The 16,081-nt window shown below is 39.8% G+C and overlaps 1 protein-coding gene across 8 annotated transcripts in view; it reads left to right on the forward strand.

Moving 5' to 3' along the window:
* The window catches only part of rusc2 (RUN and SH3 domain containing 2), a 94,624-nt gene that overhangs the window by 38,343 nt on the left and 40,200 nt on the right, over positions 1-16,081 (forward strand). For 7 of the 8 annotated variants that reach the window (XM_055633653.1, XM_055633638.1, XM_055633630.1 and 4 more), the window contains exon 2: positions 9,480-11,489. In XM_055633653.1, coding sequence (XP_055489628.1) covers positions 9,572-11,489 — 1,918 coding nt within the window. In that variant the 5' untranslated portion in view covers positions 9,480-9,571. Of the gene's footprint in view, positions 1-9,257; positions 11,490-16,081 lie in introns of those variants that run through there. The other variant, XM_055633644.1, reaches the window with a different exon arrangement.

Consider the following 16,081-nt stretch of genomic DNA (forward strand, 5'->3'; position numbering starts at 1 on the left):
CCGATGTTGGGGAAGTCCAGAACAAGGGGTCATAGTTTAAGGATAAGGGGGGAATCTTTTAGGACCGAGATGAGAAAAACATTTTTCACACAGAGAGTGGTGAATCTGTGGAATTCTCTGCCACAGAAGGTAGTTGAGGCCAGTTCATTGGCTATATTTAAGAGGGAGTTAGATGTGGCCCTTGTGGCTAAGGGGATCAGAGGGTATGGAGAGAAGGCAGGTACAGGATACTGAGTTGGATGATCAGCCATGATCATATTGAATGGCGGTGCAGGCTCGAACGGGCGAATGGCCTACTCCTGCACCTATTTTCTATGTTTCTATGAGTTTGAGGAGACTATGCAAAACCAGAATCGAGATTTATCTTTATCTTTATATTTCGAACGATTAAAAAAAAAGAAGAAAAGAAAGGATGAAAATGAATAAATAAAGGAAAATTATATATATACATATATATATATACATAAATACATACACACATACATACATATACATATATACATACATATACACATATACACACATACATATATACATAACATATATGTACATACATAAATTAAAAAATCAAAAGCCAATTTCAACATAATACACATTAGACTCGTTCGAAAAGGGATCGGAAGAAGCCTATGCTTGTCAAGTCTTACCCCCATTCTTCACCATTAACAAATGCAAAATTCAATAAAATAAACTAAACAGACAATTCAAATAAAACTATTCCAATCAAGCTATTAAGAAAAAAAGAACAAAAAAAGAAAAGAACAAAAAGAACAAGCACCATTAACATCTGTGAGATTTACATTCCCTTAACATCTGTATTCAAAGATATACATTCTGTACTTCCTTTTTAAATGTACTTTTCAAACTTATTTATCTTTTCGTCACACCATTTTAAATTGCATTATAATACAGATACTTTTTAAATTGGTCCGAGCATTATGCTGTTTCAAGTTTAGAGATGATGAACTGGTGGAACAGGACATGACAGATCAGAATCTAGTGCCAGTGCAAACAGAGGCAGCAGGCAGACCAAAATGTCAGAGAAAACCAACCAAGAAATACTTGGACTATGGAAATACATGTGATAATGATGCTTTGAATGTAATTGGTCCATATCATACATGGTGCTGGAATGTTTTCAAGATTCCTATTTGTTTGATAAGGGATGATGTTTAACTGGTGGTTACTACAGGACAGGACAGAGGCCACATGGGATGTAAAGGATTGGAAAAATAAAACAAACGTCCTGTATTCTAGTGTCCTTGGAATGTGTTTATTATATTTGGATCAAGGCGAGAACCTGACAAACTAGGCTATCTCAAAACAATGCGAACTGGTTCATCTTTAAGAGCGCACAGTGACACAGCGGTAGAGCTGCTTCCTCACAACATCAGACCTGGGCTCAATCCTGACCTCAGGTGTTGTGTAGGGGTTTGTACTTTCTCCCTGTGACCACGCGGGTTTTCTTCGGTTTTCTTTCACATTCCAAAGACCTGCAGGCTTGTAGGTTAATTGGCTTCTGTAAATTGCCCCTAGTGTGTAGAACTGGTTACGGCTGATTGATGGTCGAGGTTTCCATACCATATCGCTAAACTAAATTTCTTTCATCCTATTAGTTTCCCACACTTTTCGCTGTTTCCCTTATTTTCCTTTGTCCTCAGTCCCCTGTACACCCAACATGACATCTGTTTCCATGGTGAGTGGACTGGAACTTCGCCTGAGAACTTGAGGGCCTGTCCCACTTGGCCGTCATTTGCGCCTCATTTACGTGTCATATGTAAAATAGGTTGACGCGTCGTTACGCGTGACGTCGCGTGCAAATCATGCGTCATCATGCCATCTGGTGCGCTTGATGTTATTAGAATACCCTGCGGCGCGCGGCGACGCATAGTTACGCACGTTGACGTAACCATTCGTCACCACGCGATACACGGGAGAAGTCGGGACGCCTGCGTGTGACGCCAATGCGTCACCGTGCGTACCCAATGCGTCAGCGTGAACGCGATACGTCACGCAGGTGGCGTGCGAGGATTTTGTTACTCTACAAAATCTTGGAGCGCCGCGCTATACCACGCCTCACCACGCACAACGCATGCGCACCCCACGCGTCACGACGTGTCGACCTATTTTACATATGACGCGTAAATGAGGTGCAAATGACAGCCAAGTGGGACAGGCCGTGTAGCCCATGCTAAGCATGTCATTATTGGTACTGCTTGGAAGCCAGTGTTACCGGAGATAGCAGAGCGACCGGAGATGCGATCCGGAAAACAATCGCATCTTTGGCAAAGTAAGAGATTGAAAAAAAGTTTCCCCCGATCCCCTTCCCCATCCCCCACATGAAACAAACCAGAGAACATTAACGCAAACTTTTAAAACACACTAAAAATAACAACGAAAAAACAATAAGAGAGACATACTGTAGGCAAGCTGCCATCGTAGTGCCACCCGGTGGTATTAAATGACTGGATGTTAACTTTCAATGATTTGTGAATGAGATCAACCTGAATACCAACAACTTTCAACCTCTCTAATTGTTAAAATACTCTGCCAGGCCTACTGATATTCAGTCATCATTCGCTTGCCCAACATCATACTCTTCAAACGGATAGTCTAATTTACCCCGTGTTTCTGCCCCAAAGACTCTATGCATCCAACACACAGTCCATACTGCCACGAGCATTGTATCATCTGCAGATATGGATGTGTTATACTGTTCCTTTCATCCAAATTACTGATATAGTTTGTGAACAATTGGGGCTCACTGGTCAGAGCCTATCAGCGATTTATATATTCTTACTTCATTAATTAGTCTTCAATCTATTTCAATAGTTTATTATTCAATCTATTTCTACTTCTAATATCATGTGCTGCACTTTGTGTAACAATCTCTTGTGTGACACTTTATCAAAGGCCTTCTAAACGTTCAAATATACCATATCAAGTGATTCACTCGTCAGTTCTGCAACTTAAGATCTAAAACAGAATTCTAACATATTTAGTTTTATTTTTTATAGATACTGCATGGAAACCGGCTCTTCAGCCCACTGAGTCCATGCCAACCATCGATTGCCCATTCGCACTAATTCTTATGCTATCCCACTTTTTCATATACACCCTACACACTAGGGACAATTTACAATGCCAATGAATCTACAAACCCGCGCGTCCTTGCGTTGTGGGAAGAAACCAAAGCACCCAGAGGAAACCCACGTGGTCACAGGGAGATCATGCAAACCTGAGGTCAAGATTGAAGCCAGGTCCCTGACATTGTGAGTCAGTAACTCCACTAACTGCGCCACTGTGCTCCTCAGCATGATTTCACTTTCATGACTGCCCAATCCAATTCTTATTTTCCAAGTTCCAGCATTTCCCCTACCACTGATATAAGATTAACTGGTTCATGGTGTCTTCTTTCTTCCATCTTTCTTTTCATGAACAGTGGAGTTATATCTTCTACTTGCCAATTAGTGGGAACTAATTGTTCTAGTAGCTGATAGCATCCAGTGCGTCTATTTTTTACACTGCAACCATCGATGCAGATCAACAGGTCCTCGGGATTTATCAGGTTTCATCCCATTAATTTATTTTGGACTTTTTTTTAACTAATGCCAAATTCTTTGAATGCCTTACATGGTCTAGACCTACAATTACCTTCTATTTCAAGGAGGCAAGCACCAATATTTATACAATGTCTACCATTTCCCAATTCAGCAATATGGCACAATCGCTAATACATGCTTACTTTTTACTACAGACTCAAGGTTGAGATAAAAAACAAGACATTACGTAGAATAAATTGCATACAAAAGCACAATAAATCACTTACAAAAGCATAATCAATTACATACAAAATCACAATACGATTTAAGATCAAGAATAAAACAAATTAGTGTCCTACAACTATACCAATGTCTCCACAGCTGGGATTGGTAGCATGTAGTGCTAAGGCCAAGATGATTTCATTTTCAGGGTCATTAATCCGGCAAATAAATTTATACATAAGATTTCTTAAGACAGTTTGTAACGTATTGACTCCTGCAGCCACAAACATTACACTTGCACTACACCACCTACGTCTCTTAAGTAATATTCTCATGGCATCATTATAAGCTACTTTAAGTCTCTGTAAGCTTGCTTTTCTGTAGTTTAACCAAAGGTGTGCAATATAGAGTGGTGTACAATATGCTCTGAACAGAGACATCTTCACTCCATCTGCACAAGCACTAAACTTGTTTGCTTGTGCAGACATCATATGGCGTTGCCTATAAATATCCTCTCTGTCATTTGTTCTGTAATAAAATGTCCAAGATATTTTAACTTATTACAGACACTAAGATCATTATCAGACAATTTAAAATCAGGAAATTTTAGTCATTTATTCTCTCTGGTTCTGCAGATCATAACAGAACTCTTACCTGCATTATATTTAATATCATGTTCCACACCATACACAGAACATATCATAAGGAGCTGTTGGAGACCAGTGCTAGATGGGCTAAAGACCACAAGATCATCTGCATACATAATATGGTTCACTAGAGTATTACCAATGATGCATCCAATATTACAGGCTTTCAATAGACACAAAATGCTGGAGTAACTCGGCGAGACAAATAGCAGGCTGAAGAAGGGTCTCAACCTGAAATGTCACCCATTCTTTCTCTCCAGAGATGCTGCCTGTCTCTCTGAGTTACTCCCGCATTTTGTGTCTATCTTCGATTTAAACCAGCATCTTCAGTTCTCTTCTGACACAATCTCCAAGTGGGGAGTGGGGGAGCATGTTGACTTTTGATATTCTTGTTCCTTTTACATATCTGTCCTACCCTTGTCCTCCAGAGAGGGTACCTGACCTGCTGAGTTGCTCTAGCATTTTGTGTTCTATGTGAGATTCCAGGACCTGCAGTTCATTATGTCTACTCTCATATTCTAATTCCCATTTTCTTATCGGTGCCTTGTTTCTCCTTTGTTAATTTTCAAAATGTTCCCAATTCTCTGACATCCTTATTTTGGGCTACATTACAGCTTATTCCATTGATCTAATGTTGTCCTTAATTTTTCTCGATAGTATAACTGAACAGCTTATCCAGCTGCATTTTTCAAAGAGGCTTTGTGTACATCCTTGAAACATCTTCTTTATCTGGTGATCCCTTCCCATGAAGGAGCTTGATATACAGTATTTATTTGGAGAGTGTTTAAGAAGGAACTGCAGATGCTGGAAAATCGAAAGTAGACAAAAATGCTGGAGAAACTCAGCGGGTGAGGAGGGAAGGAAATAGGCAACGTTTTGGGTCTGAAGAAGGGTCTCGACCCGAAACGTTGCCTATTTCCTTCGCTCCATAGATGCTACCTCACCTGCTGTGTTTCTCCAGCATTTTTGTCTACCTTTTATTTGGAGAATATGGTATTGGGCAAGTGAATGATGACTGAATGTAACTGGGGTTTCAATGCTGATGTTTTAATCTGGCAGCTGATACTCAAGTTGGTTTGTTTATCCTTTTTAGTGTATTTGGAGAATTTTGCAGAGACCACATCGGTAGTATTACTCCCTTGCCTTGAGATACCTACTGTAAATAATCCAAGTTTCAGAAGGATATAGAAGGGCATAGATTACTGCAGTCTTTGAATTAATATATATTTGTGCTGGGTATGAGGTCCTGATCATCAAAATAAAATTCTTCCTTTGTGGTGACTTTATCCCATTTGTTTTAAATCAGGGCATCATTTCTTTCTTTTCCATTTTGCTTTCTCGGAATATGTATTTTCCAGCCTTGATCTCTTTACAACCATGTCTCTATACTCACTGTTGGATTGGAGAGTTTCTATGCCCCTCTTGAACATATTACCTCACTTTTATTCCACAAGACTCTGCAGGTCTCTTTCATTAAGCCTGCAAAACACAATCCTGGTCCACAGGGCACATGTGGCAGTATCGAGTAACTGGAAAAAGGTTTGCATTTGTTCATGTACGTGCGCATTTGTTTCAGTGCCGGCTGATGACCTGTCCATAGCTGTCTAGGTACTGGCAACTGTGCCACATATATTTGGCCAAGTATTTATTCACATGTGCAGTCATTTGGTAGTTTTTCATGTGTGCCACGACAAGACTGGAAGTCAGATGTGGGAGATTTAAGCATTGAGACTGACTTTCTCTTTCCCATGGTCTTGAAAATACATGACACACACTAAGCATCTATTTCTTCAAATTATTTAGTTTCACAAGGTGATTGAAGTATTGCTGCTGAAAGAATTATCTGATTAATAATGCAATTGACTCCTTGTTGTGATAAATTGCAAACCTATGAATATTTTCACTATAATATAGTTAAATTATTGAATGCAAAATTACAAAGCAGGAGAAGTCCAGCTGGCCCATAAAATTTGTCCGATACTGGTCATAATAACACTCCTACTCTCCTATCACTTCAGTCTAGAGTGATTCCTCTTCTGAATATTTTGTTTCATGATTGACATTAACGTATTTGTATGGGTTGGACAGTGCACTGTGGGGCTGTATGGTAAATGTGTACATGTCCAGTGACCTCATTTTTTGCATTTTGATCTGTACTCATAATTGCACTTATTTCTGGGATAACATCGTGACTTGCAATTTAGCGTTATTCTGAGGTACATAATAAGTAGAAAATCTACTAATAACTTCTAATTTATATTAACTTTGATCACTAAAGTTTTAATTATGTAAGGAAGCTCTAGACAGCCAGCGAAACCTAAATAAATTGACTAGCTAAGAATAGAAATATATTATAAACTAAGCAGCAAAATAATTATCTATTTTAAATCTGTAATATTCTAAACAGCTTTTAATATGTGGATATCTCATGTGAGTCCTTGTAGTTAACGTTTACAAAAATAGTAGAATTCAACAAATTGGCTTTGGTAGTTGTATTAAACATTTATGGATTTTGAAAGTGACCAAGATTATTCTTGTTTATCTTCCATCTTTTTGCACTTTAACATTGGATTATTGACAAATCATATCAACAATCTACCATTGTCCTAAGAATGGTTCAATAAAAATCCCAGTGATGGAAAGCATTGGAACCCATAGGTCCAAATCACCCTTATCTGCCCTATTTTACCGCATTCATTAAATGTTATCTCAATTCACCAATGTATTACTGTACAAACTTAAGAAATTGAGGCATAGATAGGCTATGTGTCTCCTTTTATTTTCCCTACCAATCAATAAGGACAGCATTGATCTTTTCATTCACCTTACTTTCTTGTAATAACTCCACATGCCTCGATTCTGTTAATACCCAAAAATCAATTTCTGGCTTGAATACTTTCAACAATTTAGTATCCATATTATTCATGGGTATAGAATTTCAAAGATGCATCCCTCGTCTGCCTTCTCAAGCCATATAAAGAATGTTATACATTGCAGCAAAACCACTTCTCGTTACCCAAACTTTAATAAGTACAAGAATAATCTGCTTAATCCCTCACAGATTGATGCCCTCCCTCCACCTTCCCAATGTCATGGTAATGTTATTGCCAGAAACTATGTAATCTATCTAGTTTGCATTTAAATTGATCAATACTAATTATTTCCATGACCACAATACAGGGCTTGATCCAATGGCATGTTGGCCTTCATAACAAGAGGAGTTGAGTTTAGGAGCAAAGATGTCCTTCTTCCGTTATTAGACCAGTGACCAAGTTAGACCACACCTGGAGTATTGTATGCAGTTTTAGTATCCAAATTTGAGGAAGGACATTCTTGCTATTGAGGGAGTGCAGTGTAGGTTAATGAGGTTAATTCCTGGGCTGCCGGGACTGTCATATGTTGATAGAATGGAGCGGCTGGGCTTGTATACTCTGGAATTTAGAACGATGAGAGGGGATTTTATTGAAACGTATAAGATTATTAAGGGATTGGACATGCTAGAGGCCGGAAACATGTTCCCGATGTTGGGGGAGTCCAGAACCAGGGGCCACAGTGTAAGAATAAGGGGTAGGCTATTTAGAATGGAGAGGAGGAAAACCCAGAGAGTTGTGAATCTGTGGAAGTCTCAGCCTCAGAAGGCTGTGGAGACCAATTCTCTGGATACTTTCAAGAGAGAGTTAGATAGGGTTCTTAAAGATAGTGGAGTCAAGGGATAAGGTGAGAAGGCAGGAAAGGGGTACTGATTGGGGATGGTCAGCCATGATCACAGTGAATGGCGGTACTGGCTCGAAGAGCCGAATGGCCTACTCCTGCACCTACTGTCTATTGTCATTCACTGAAATATTGATTATACATCAAAGGAGACATGGTGGAGAGAGTCACTGGCTTTAAGTTCCTGGGAATAAACATCTCCCAGGACCTCAAATGGCAAATGAACACCGTCACTCTCGTGAAGAAGTCACATCAGCGGCTGTATTTCCTGAGGTCTCTGCGGAGAGCAAACGTCGCGCAGCCGATGCGCTGTGGAAAGTATCCTCTCCTATGGAATCCTGGTGTGGTTTGCTAGCTGTACTGTGGCTGAGAGGAGGGCGCTTCAGGGAATTATAAAAACTGCGCAGAGCATTACAAACGCCCAACTGCCCTCCTTGGATGACATATATAGGGCCCAATGCTTGCGCCGGGCCACAAACATCAAGCAGGACACATCCCACCCTGCCAACCACCTTTTTACTCTGCTACCCTCTGGGAGGCGATTCAGGACTCTGAAGGCTCGCGCCGGTAGACTAAAAAATAGTTTCTACCCATGTGCGATAAAAGAGCTAAATTCCAACAGAGAACACTGGGGAAGCAAAATGTAATTCCAAGAAATGCCGCCAAATTCTTTTAAATTCTTTTAAAATACCTATTTATTATTTTATTAATAAGTGTACATATGTGTTAATGGTTGTCGTGTTTGCATATTTTTTTTAACCGGAGGAGATGTAATGGAATTTCGTTGGACAGTTGTGCAATGACAATAAACGTATTGAAAACACCGGGTTGGCTGAGGAGGCCACATATAGACCCCGACCTCGGGTGGACTATGAGGAGGAGAACTAGATATTTTCAGTGCCTTCCCTCACAGTGAATTCTGCTGTGGGGGGGACGTTTCTTGTTGATTTCTATAGTGTACAGTTCTGTGTCTTTTTCCTTTTTTTCTTTTTCTTTTTTTTTTATTTTGTATGAATTTATTGACATTTAATCTATTCAATTAATTTGATCAATCTCTGTAAAGCACTTTGGTTCAAAGTGATTTTGTTTAAAAGTGCTATATAAATAAAAATTATTATTATTATTATTCATTCATTCATTCATTCAAATATTGATTCAAAAGATTGGTTTTGAATTTTTATGTGCAGGTTGTTTACGTGTGTTTTATGGATTTGGGCTGAGCAAAGTCTTATCATGCTCTAAAGTATCACTCATTAGTTAACCGTAAAAGCAGGAAGAAATGTTACTTACCTTGCTAAGGCATGCCTAATGTAACAAATGCTGTAAAATGCTGTTTATTTTGTCTCCTGTTTTCCAGGTTTGTAAGCTGCAGTGCCATCAAGAAGTTATCAATATGCCCAGTGGAGATTCTGTATGTTCCGCTCAGCTTGGCTGATGACCTGATCCATCATGGATAGCCCACCAAAACTTACTGGAGAAACTTTGATCGTACATCACATTCCTCTGGTTCATTGCCAGGTCCCCGACAGACAATGCTGCAGCATGGGCAAAAGACCAAACCCTTTCTACCATAATGATCTGGGAATCACAAGGACTACATCACTGCCAGAGAGGGACCTGTTTCAGAAGGAAACATTATTGTACAGCAGCTTAATTCAGGCCTCTTGCTTACCTCCTGGGACAGCACATGAAATGGAAGGCAGGCGACTAAATTCAAAAGAAATCACCACAACTGAACAGCACAATTCGTTAATTTTGAATGAGAACAATGATCAGGAGAGCTCTAACAATTCGTCTTTTCATCCACAGAATAGTAACATTAGTAACCCACCATTTGTCCTGCATGAACAGCCATTTCATCTTCATACTGCAGAAAACAGCACACAACAGTGGAGCCCACCCAGCAGGCAAGACATTGTAGAAGATCATGAGGAACAAACTCATGCATGTGATGGCAAAAAGTCAACTCGCATCACTGCATCAAGATCAGCATCAGCTGAGTTACTGCAACCACCTATATGCAACTGTGCTAATGAAAGCACATCTACCTTATTCTTTGATTGCAATCAAGGATTGGGCAGCAGCCCAGATGAAATGTTCAGGAAGCAAGATATACTAGAGAGCAGAACATGTAGCTGCTCCAGCTTAGATATGCAACAAAGCAGAAGTTGTGTCTTTTCAGATCAATCTGACGTAGATAATCAGCATATGGCCTATAATAGTGATTCGTCATGTAACAGTTCAGATGGTGTGTTAGTCAACTTTACAGCCATATACAATAAAATGAAAAGCCAGTCAAAGTCCAATTTAAGTTCAGGTAACATATCCCATGATTCTTCGTATTGCAGTCACTCAGAGATGGGTGCATTCTACTTGGACTTACATTCTTCACCTAGTGATCGGAAGAATTCATGTGAGTCACACAATAGCGATCCTGCCCTGAAAACCTGTCTGTGCCAGCAGTGTTCTCCTGCTGTAGACAACAACTGCAATTCTTACCATCTTCCGTGTGAAAATGTCCCCGGTTCTTCTGAAAATTCAGATTTTACTGCATGTTTTCAAAGTCAAGCAAGACTAGTTGTTGCCACACAAAACTATTACAAACTTGTGACTTGCGACCTGTCTTCTCAGTCTACACCAAGCCCAGTAGAGTCATCGATAACAAGCTGCTCAGAGGATCATACAAAAAGTACAAGCCCCAGCCAACCTACAGAGTATTACCTCTTTCGGCAGCCCGAAGATAAAGAGAATAATGTCGATCATTGCAGTTCTAAGAAACCAGATGCAGAAACTACCAAAAATAAAATTGAAGGTCAAGTGTACGTGAACGTTGCTTCAAATACATCTGGCAGGCAAAGATCAAGGAGCTATGATCGCAGCTTGGATAAAAGTCCAACTCCCAGATTGGGATCCTTGGAACGCATGTATAGCTGCCCAGGCAAGCTAAGTGATGGTCAGACAGCAACACCCCAGATATCACCACCTAGACGAGTGACTTCATTTGCCGAAATTGCTCGAACTAGGAAAAGAAGTGGGAACTCTCCACCACTGAAAACTAGTGGAGATTCGACAGAGTTTTCTCCAATACTCGAAAATCAGAAAGAAAATAATGTCTTTACTTATTCAGAAGAGGACCACTATCATGCTATGCCTGGCAGGACGACTACAAGGATGGATTTAACAACATCATGTGAGGCACCCTTTATTCATAATTTCAACAAAAACAGTAATTCAAGTGGGCATGAGAGAGCTCACCTGGAAGGTTGTGAACCATGTTGTAATGGAGAAGATGCCAGGAAACCAGAGCTAATTAATAAACAACAAATTGAGAGGGATGCATGTCCTGACATCAGAATGAAAGTGGGAGGTAAGCATTGGATAACCTATGCTGGTCTTCTAGACATTTACCACATAGTTTTTTAATCCAGGACATTTGTTTGTGATAATGTTTAGTATCTATTTGTTTCATCTCAACAACAGTATTTTTGTTTTGAATGTAAGATCTGAAAATATTTTCATTTGGCACACATGTCAGCATCAGTTATGGCCAGAAAGGCTCAACTAATTTAACATCCACTACACCACACAGATGCTTTACAGCACAATTATAACACACTTTTTTTGGGTCATTTGTCCACAATAAATCACCTGGTGTGATCTTTAACAAAGTGTCAATCTACGGGAAGTCTTGTGCTTTAAGGTTCATTGAGTGGAAACTATCTACACTCTGGGACCAGAGATAACAGTTCCAAGATGAGAGAGACATTGTCTGTTAAATCCTTGTGAGGTTTATATGCTGCTGAAATACGAGTGTGGTGTTCATCATGGTGGTATTTTGAGCAACTTCATCTGGCCTGCTCTTGTAAACCTTCCAGGTGTATTCTGACCATGAATTCAACTATTCATTTCTTTTCATAACAGGAAACAAACAGGATACAGTAGCAAAACAATTATGTTGTTCGACACATACTGGAATACTTGTTCTCAGTTTTGGAATTTTGAAATTGTTCCACGAAAATCTGAGAAATAACATGCTCATAAAAGTAAGAATGTTATTAAAAACACCAAACAAATTACTTGGTGTCCTAATATAGAAACCTGGTTTTGGGATAGTTTTTACTTCATTCTCACTTCCTTCTGAAGTCACTCTGTTGTATTAAGCTACAATAAAAGAGTGATGAAGCAAGTTCTTATTTTGATATTCCTGCTGGTTATTCTTCTTCATTAGCTTTAATGTCATGAATTGTTTATATTGAATGATAAAAATGTGATTGTTAGATTTAGATTCCACACGTTTTGGCTTTTTAAGGTTTATCCAGAGTGGTTTAAGATTCATCCAGTTGCTAAACATTCAGAAAGTTTATTAAAATGTTTTGTGGTGTTTTTGAGAGATGTCAATCAGAAAGTAATTTGCATTATGACACAGTTGGTATATTCTGTAAACATTTAAATGAAACAAACTCTTCATCCCAGTGTGTCTGTTCTGGCCATACCTCTTCCTTTTTCCAGTTATTGGCCTGTAACCTTATATGCCATGATGGGCTTCTCAACCTCACAACCGTGTTCATCCCAGTCTGGCAAAAGAATAAATCAGGCAAGGTAGTGCATCCGTGGATAACAAGGGAAATCAGGGATAGTATCAAAACAAAAGATGATGCGTACAAATTAGCCAGAAAAAGCAGCCTACCAGAGGACTGGGAGAAATTCAGAGTCCAGCAGAGGAGTACAAAGGGCTTAATTAGGAACGGGAAAATAGATTATGAAAGAAAACTGTCTGGGAACATAAAAACTGACTGCAAAAGTTTTTATAGATATGTGAAGAGAAAGAGATTAGTTAAAACAAATGTAGGTCGCTTGCAGTCAGAAACAGGTGAATTGATCATGGGGAACAAGGACATGGCAGGCCAATTGAATAACTACTTTGGTTCCGTCTTCACTAAGGAAGACATAAATAATCTGCCGGAAATAGCAGGGGACCGCGTGTCAAATGAGATTGAGGAACTGAGTGAAATCCAGGTTAACCGGGAAGTGGTGTTAGGTAAATTGAATGGATTAAAGGCCGATAAATCCCCAGAGCCAGATAGGCTGCATCCCAGAGTACTTAGCCCCAGAAATAGTGGATGCATTAGTGATCATTTTTCAAAATTCTTTAGATACTGGAGTAATTCCTGAGGATTGGAGGGCAGCTAATGTAACTCTTTTTAAAAGGGGAGGGAGAGAGAAAACGGGGCATTACAGACCAGTTAGTCTAACATCGGTAGTGGGGAAACTGCTAGAATCGGTTATTAAAGATGGGATAGCAGCATATTTGGAAAGTGGTGAAATCATTGGACAAAGTCAGCATGAATTTATGAAAGGTAAATCATGTCTGACGAATCTTATAGAATTTTTCGAGGATGTAACTAGTAAAGTGGATAAGGGAGAACCAGTGGAAGTGTTATATCTGGACATTCAGAAGGCTTTCGACAAGGTCCCACATAAGAGATTAGTATACAAACTTAAAGCACACGGTATTGGGGGTTCAGTATTGATGTGGATAGAGAACTGGCTGGCAGACAGGAAGCAAAGTGTAGGAGTAAACGGGTCCTTTTCACAATGGCAGGCAGTGACTAGTGGGGTACCACAAGGCTCAGTGCTGGGACCCAAGCTATTTACAATATATATTAATGATTTGGATGAGGGAATCGAATGTAACATCTCCAAGTTTGCAGATGACACGAAGCTGGGGGGCAGTGTTAGCTGTGAGGAGGATGCTAGGAGTCTGCAAGGTGACTTGGATAGGCTGGGTGAGTGGGCAAATGCTTGGCAGATGCAGTATAATGTGGATAAATGTGAGGTTATCCACTTTGGTGGCAAAAACAGGAAAGTAGACTATTATGTGAATCGTGGCCGATTAGGAAAAGGGGAGATGCAGCGAGACCTGGGTGTCATGGTGCACCAGTCATTAAAAGTAGGCATGCAGGTGCAGCAGGCAGTGAAGAAAGCGAATGGTATGTTAGCATTCATAGCAAAAGTATTTCAGTATGGGAGCAGGGAGGTTCTGCTGCAGTTGTACAGGGTCCTTGGTGAGACCACACCTGGAGTTTTGCATACAGTTTTGGTCTCCAAATCTGAGGAAAGACATTCTTGCCATAGAGGGAGTACACAGAAGGTTCACCAGACTGATTCCTGGGATGTTAGGACTTTCATATGAAGGAAGACTGGATAGACTCGGCTTGTACACGCTAGAATTTAGAAGATTGAGGGGGATCTTATAGAAACTTACAAAATTCTTAAGGGGTTGGACAGGCTAGATACAGGAAGATTGTTCCCGATGTTGGGGAAGTCCAGGACAAGGGGTCACAGTTTAAGGATAAAGGGGAAATCCTTTAGGACTGAGATGAGAAAAACATTTTTCACACAGAGAGTGGTGAATCGCTGGAACTCTCTGCCACAGAAGGTAGTTGAGGCCAGTTCATTGGCTATATTTAAGAGGGAGTTAGATATGGCCCGTGTAGCTAAAGGGACCAGGGGGTATGGAGAGAAGGCAGGTACAGGATACTGAGTTGGATGATCAGCCATGATCATATTGAATGGCGGTGCAGGCTCGAAGGGCCGAATGGCCTACTCCTGCACCTATTGTCTATGTTTCTATGTTTCTAACCCATTTGAAACTGTCAGTAAAGGCCATATTCATGTTGCTTTCAGAAGTTCAATCGATTACCTGTAAAAGTTAATAGAATTTTCATATCACCAATGCTCTCGTAATGCAAATAACTGGAATATAGTGGATGACAAATTTAATTCTTCATCATTATCATAGTTTAGAGATTTAGTTTAGTGATAAACATCTGCTTTAAAATAAATTTATAATTTCACATGGCTGCAGTTGGGAACTCTATATGCTTCCAGTCATTCTGCATTTCCGCTTGTGTTGTGTGAGTGCTGCATTCATATTAAGTAAGTTTATATTTTAGTAAGATTATTACTTTGCCTAAAATATTAGTGTATATTAGAAAATTCTGAAAATAGATCAATGATTCTCTACTAGTTATCAACACAATTAGTATTTATAATCATACAGTATGGAAACAAATCCTTTAGCCATCTGTGCCTATGTTGGCTATCATGTACTTATAAATAATAATCTGCCATGTTCCAGCACAGCCTGTAACCTTATATGCCGTAACGTTTCAAGTGCTCATTATCGTGAGAGTACCTGCCTTTGGCATCCGTTAGGCAATGCATTTCAGATTTCAACCACTCTTTGAATTAAAAATATCCTCCCAAATCACCTATAAATCGCATACCTTTTACCTTAAAACCTATTCCCTTTGGTTATTGACCCCTCTGCTAAGGTGAAAATTTTGCACTATCCATGCTTGCCATACTCCTCGTAACTATGGGTACCTGTCAGATACCCCACCCATCCAGCATCCACTGCTCCAAGCAAAAGAAACTCAGCTTGTACAGCCTTATTGCTGAAATATTGTATCTCAGATAATATCCTAGGGAATCTCCTCTGCATCCTTTCTAATTCAATCATATTGTAACTAAAGTTCAGCAATCAAAACTGCAAAGTACTTCAGCTGTGGATTAACTAATGTCTCACGCAGTTGTGCTATGTCTTCTCTACTCTTATACTCCATGCCTCATTTAATGAAAGCAAGCATTCCATATTCTATCTGAAGCACCTTGTTTTCCCATGTTGCTGTCTTCAGGGATCCTTTAGACATGTACACCTAGGTCAAATTGCAGAGAGTTGTAAATGTAGCCCAATCCACCACACATACCAGACTTCCCACCATTGGCTCCATCCATGCTGCCTCAGAAGAGCAGCCAACATAATCAAAGACTTGTCCCACCCCGTCCATCATTCTTTCTCCCTGCTCCAGTCTGGCAGAAGATACAGAGGTTTGAAAGCACGCACCACCAGACTCGGGAACAGCTTCTTCCCCTCTGTTATCAAGATTCTAAACG

Source organism: Leucoraja erinacea, chromosome 1, assembly GCF_028641065.1.
Source record: "Leucoraja erinacea ecotype New England chromosome 1, Leri_hhj_1, whole genome shotgun sequence".
Classification (NCBI taxonomy): Eukaryota; Metazoa; Chordata; class Chondrichthyes; order Rajiformes; family Rajidae; genus Leucoraja; species Leucoraja erinaceus.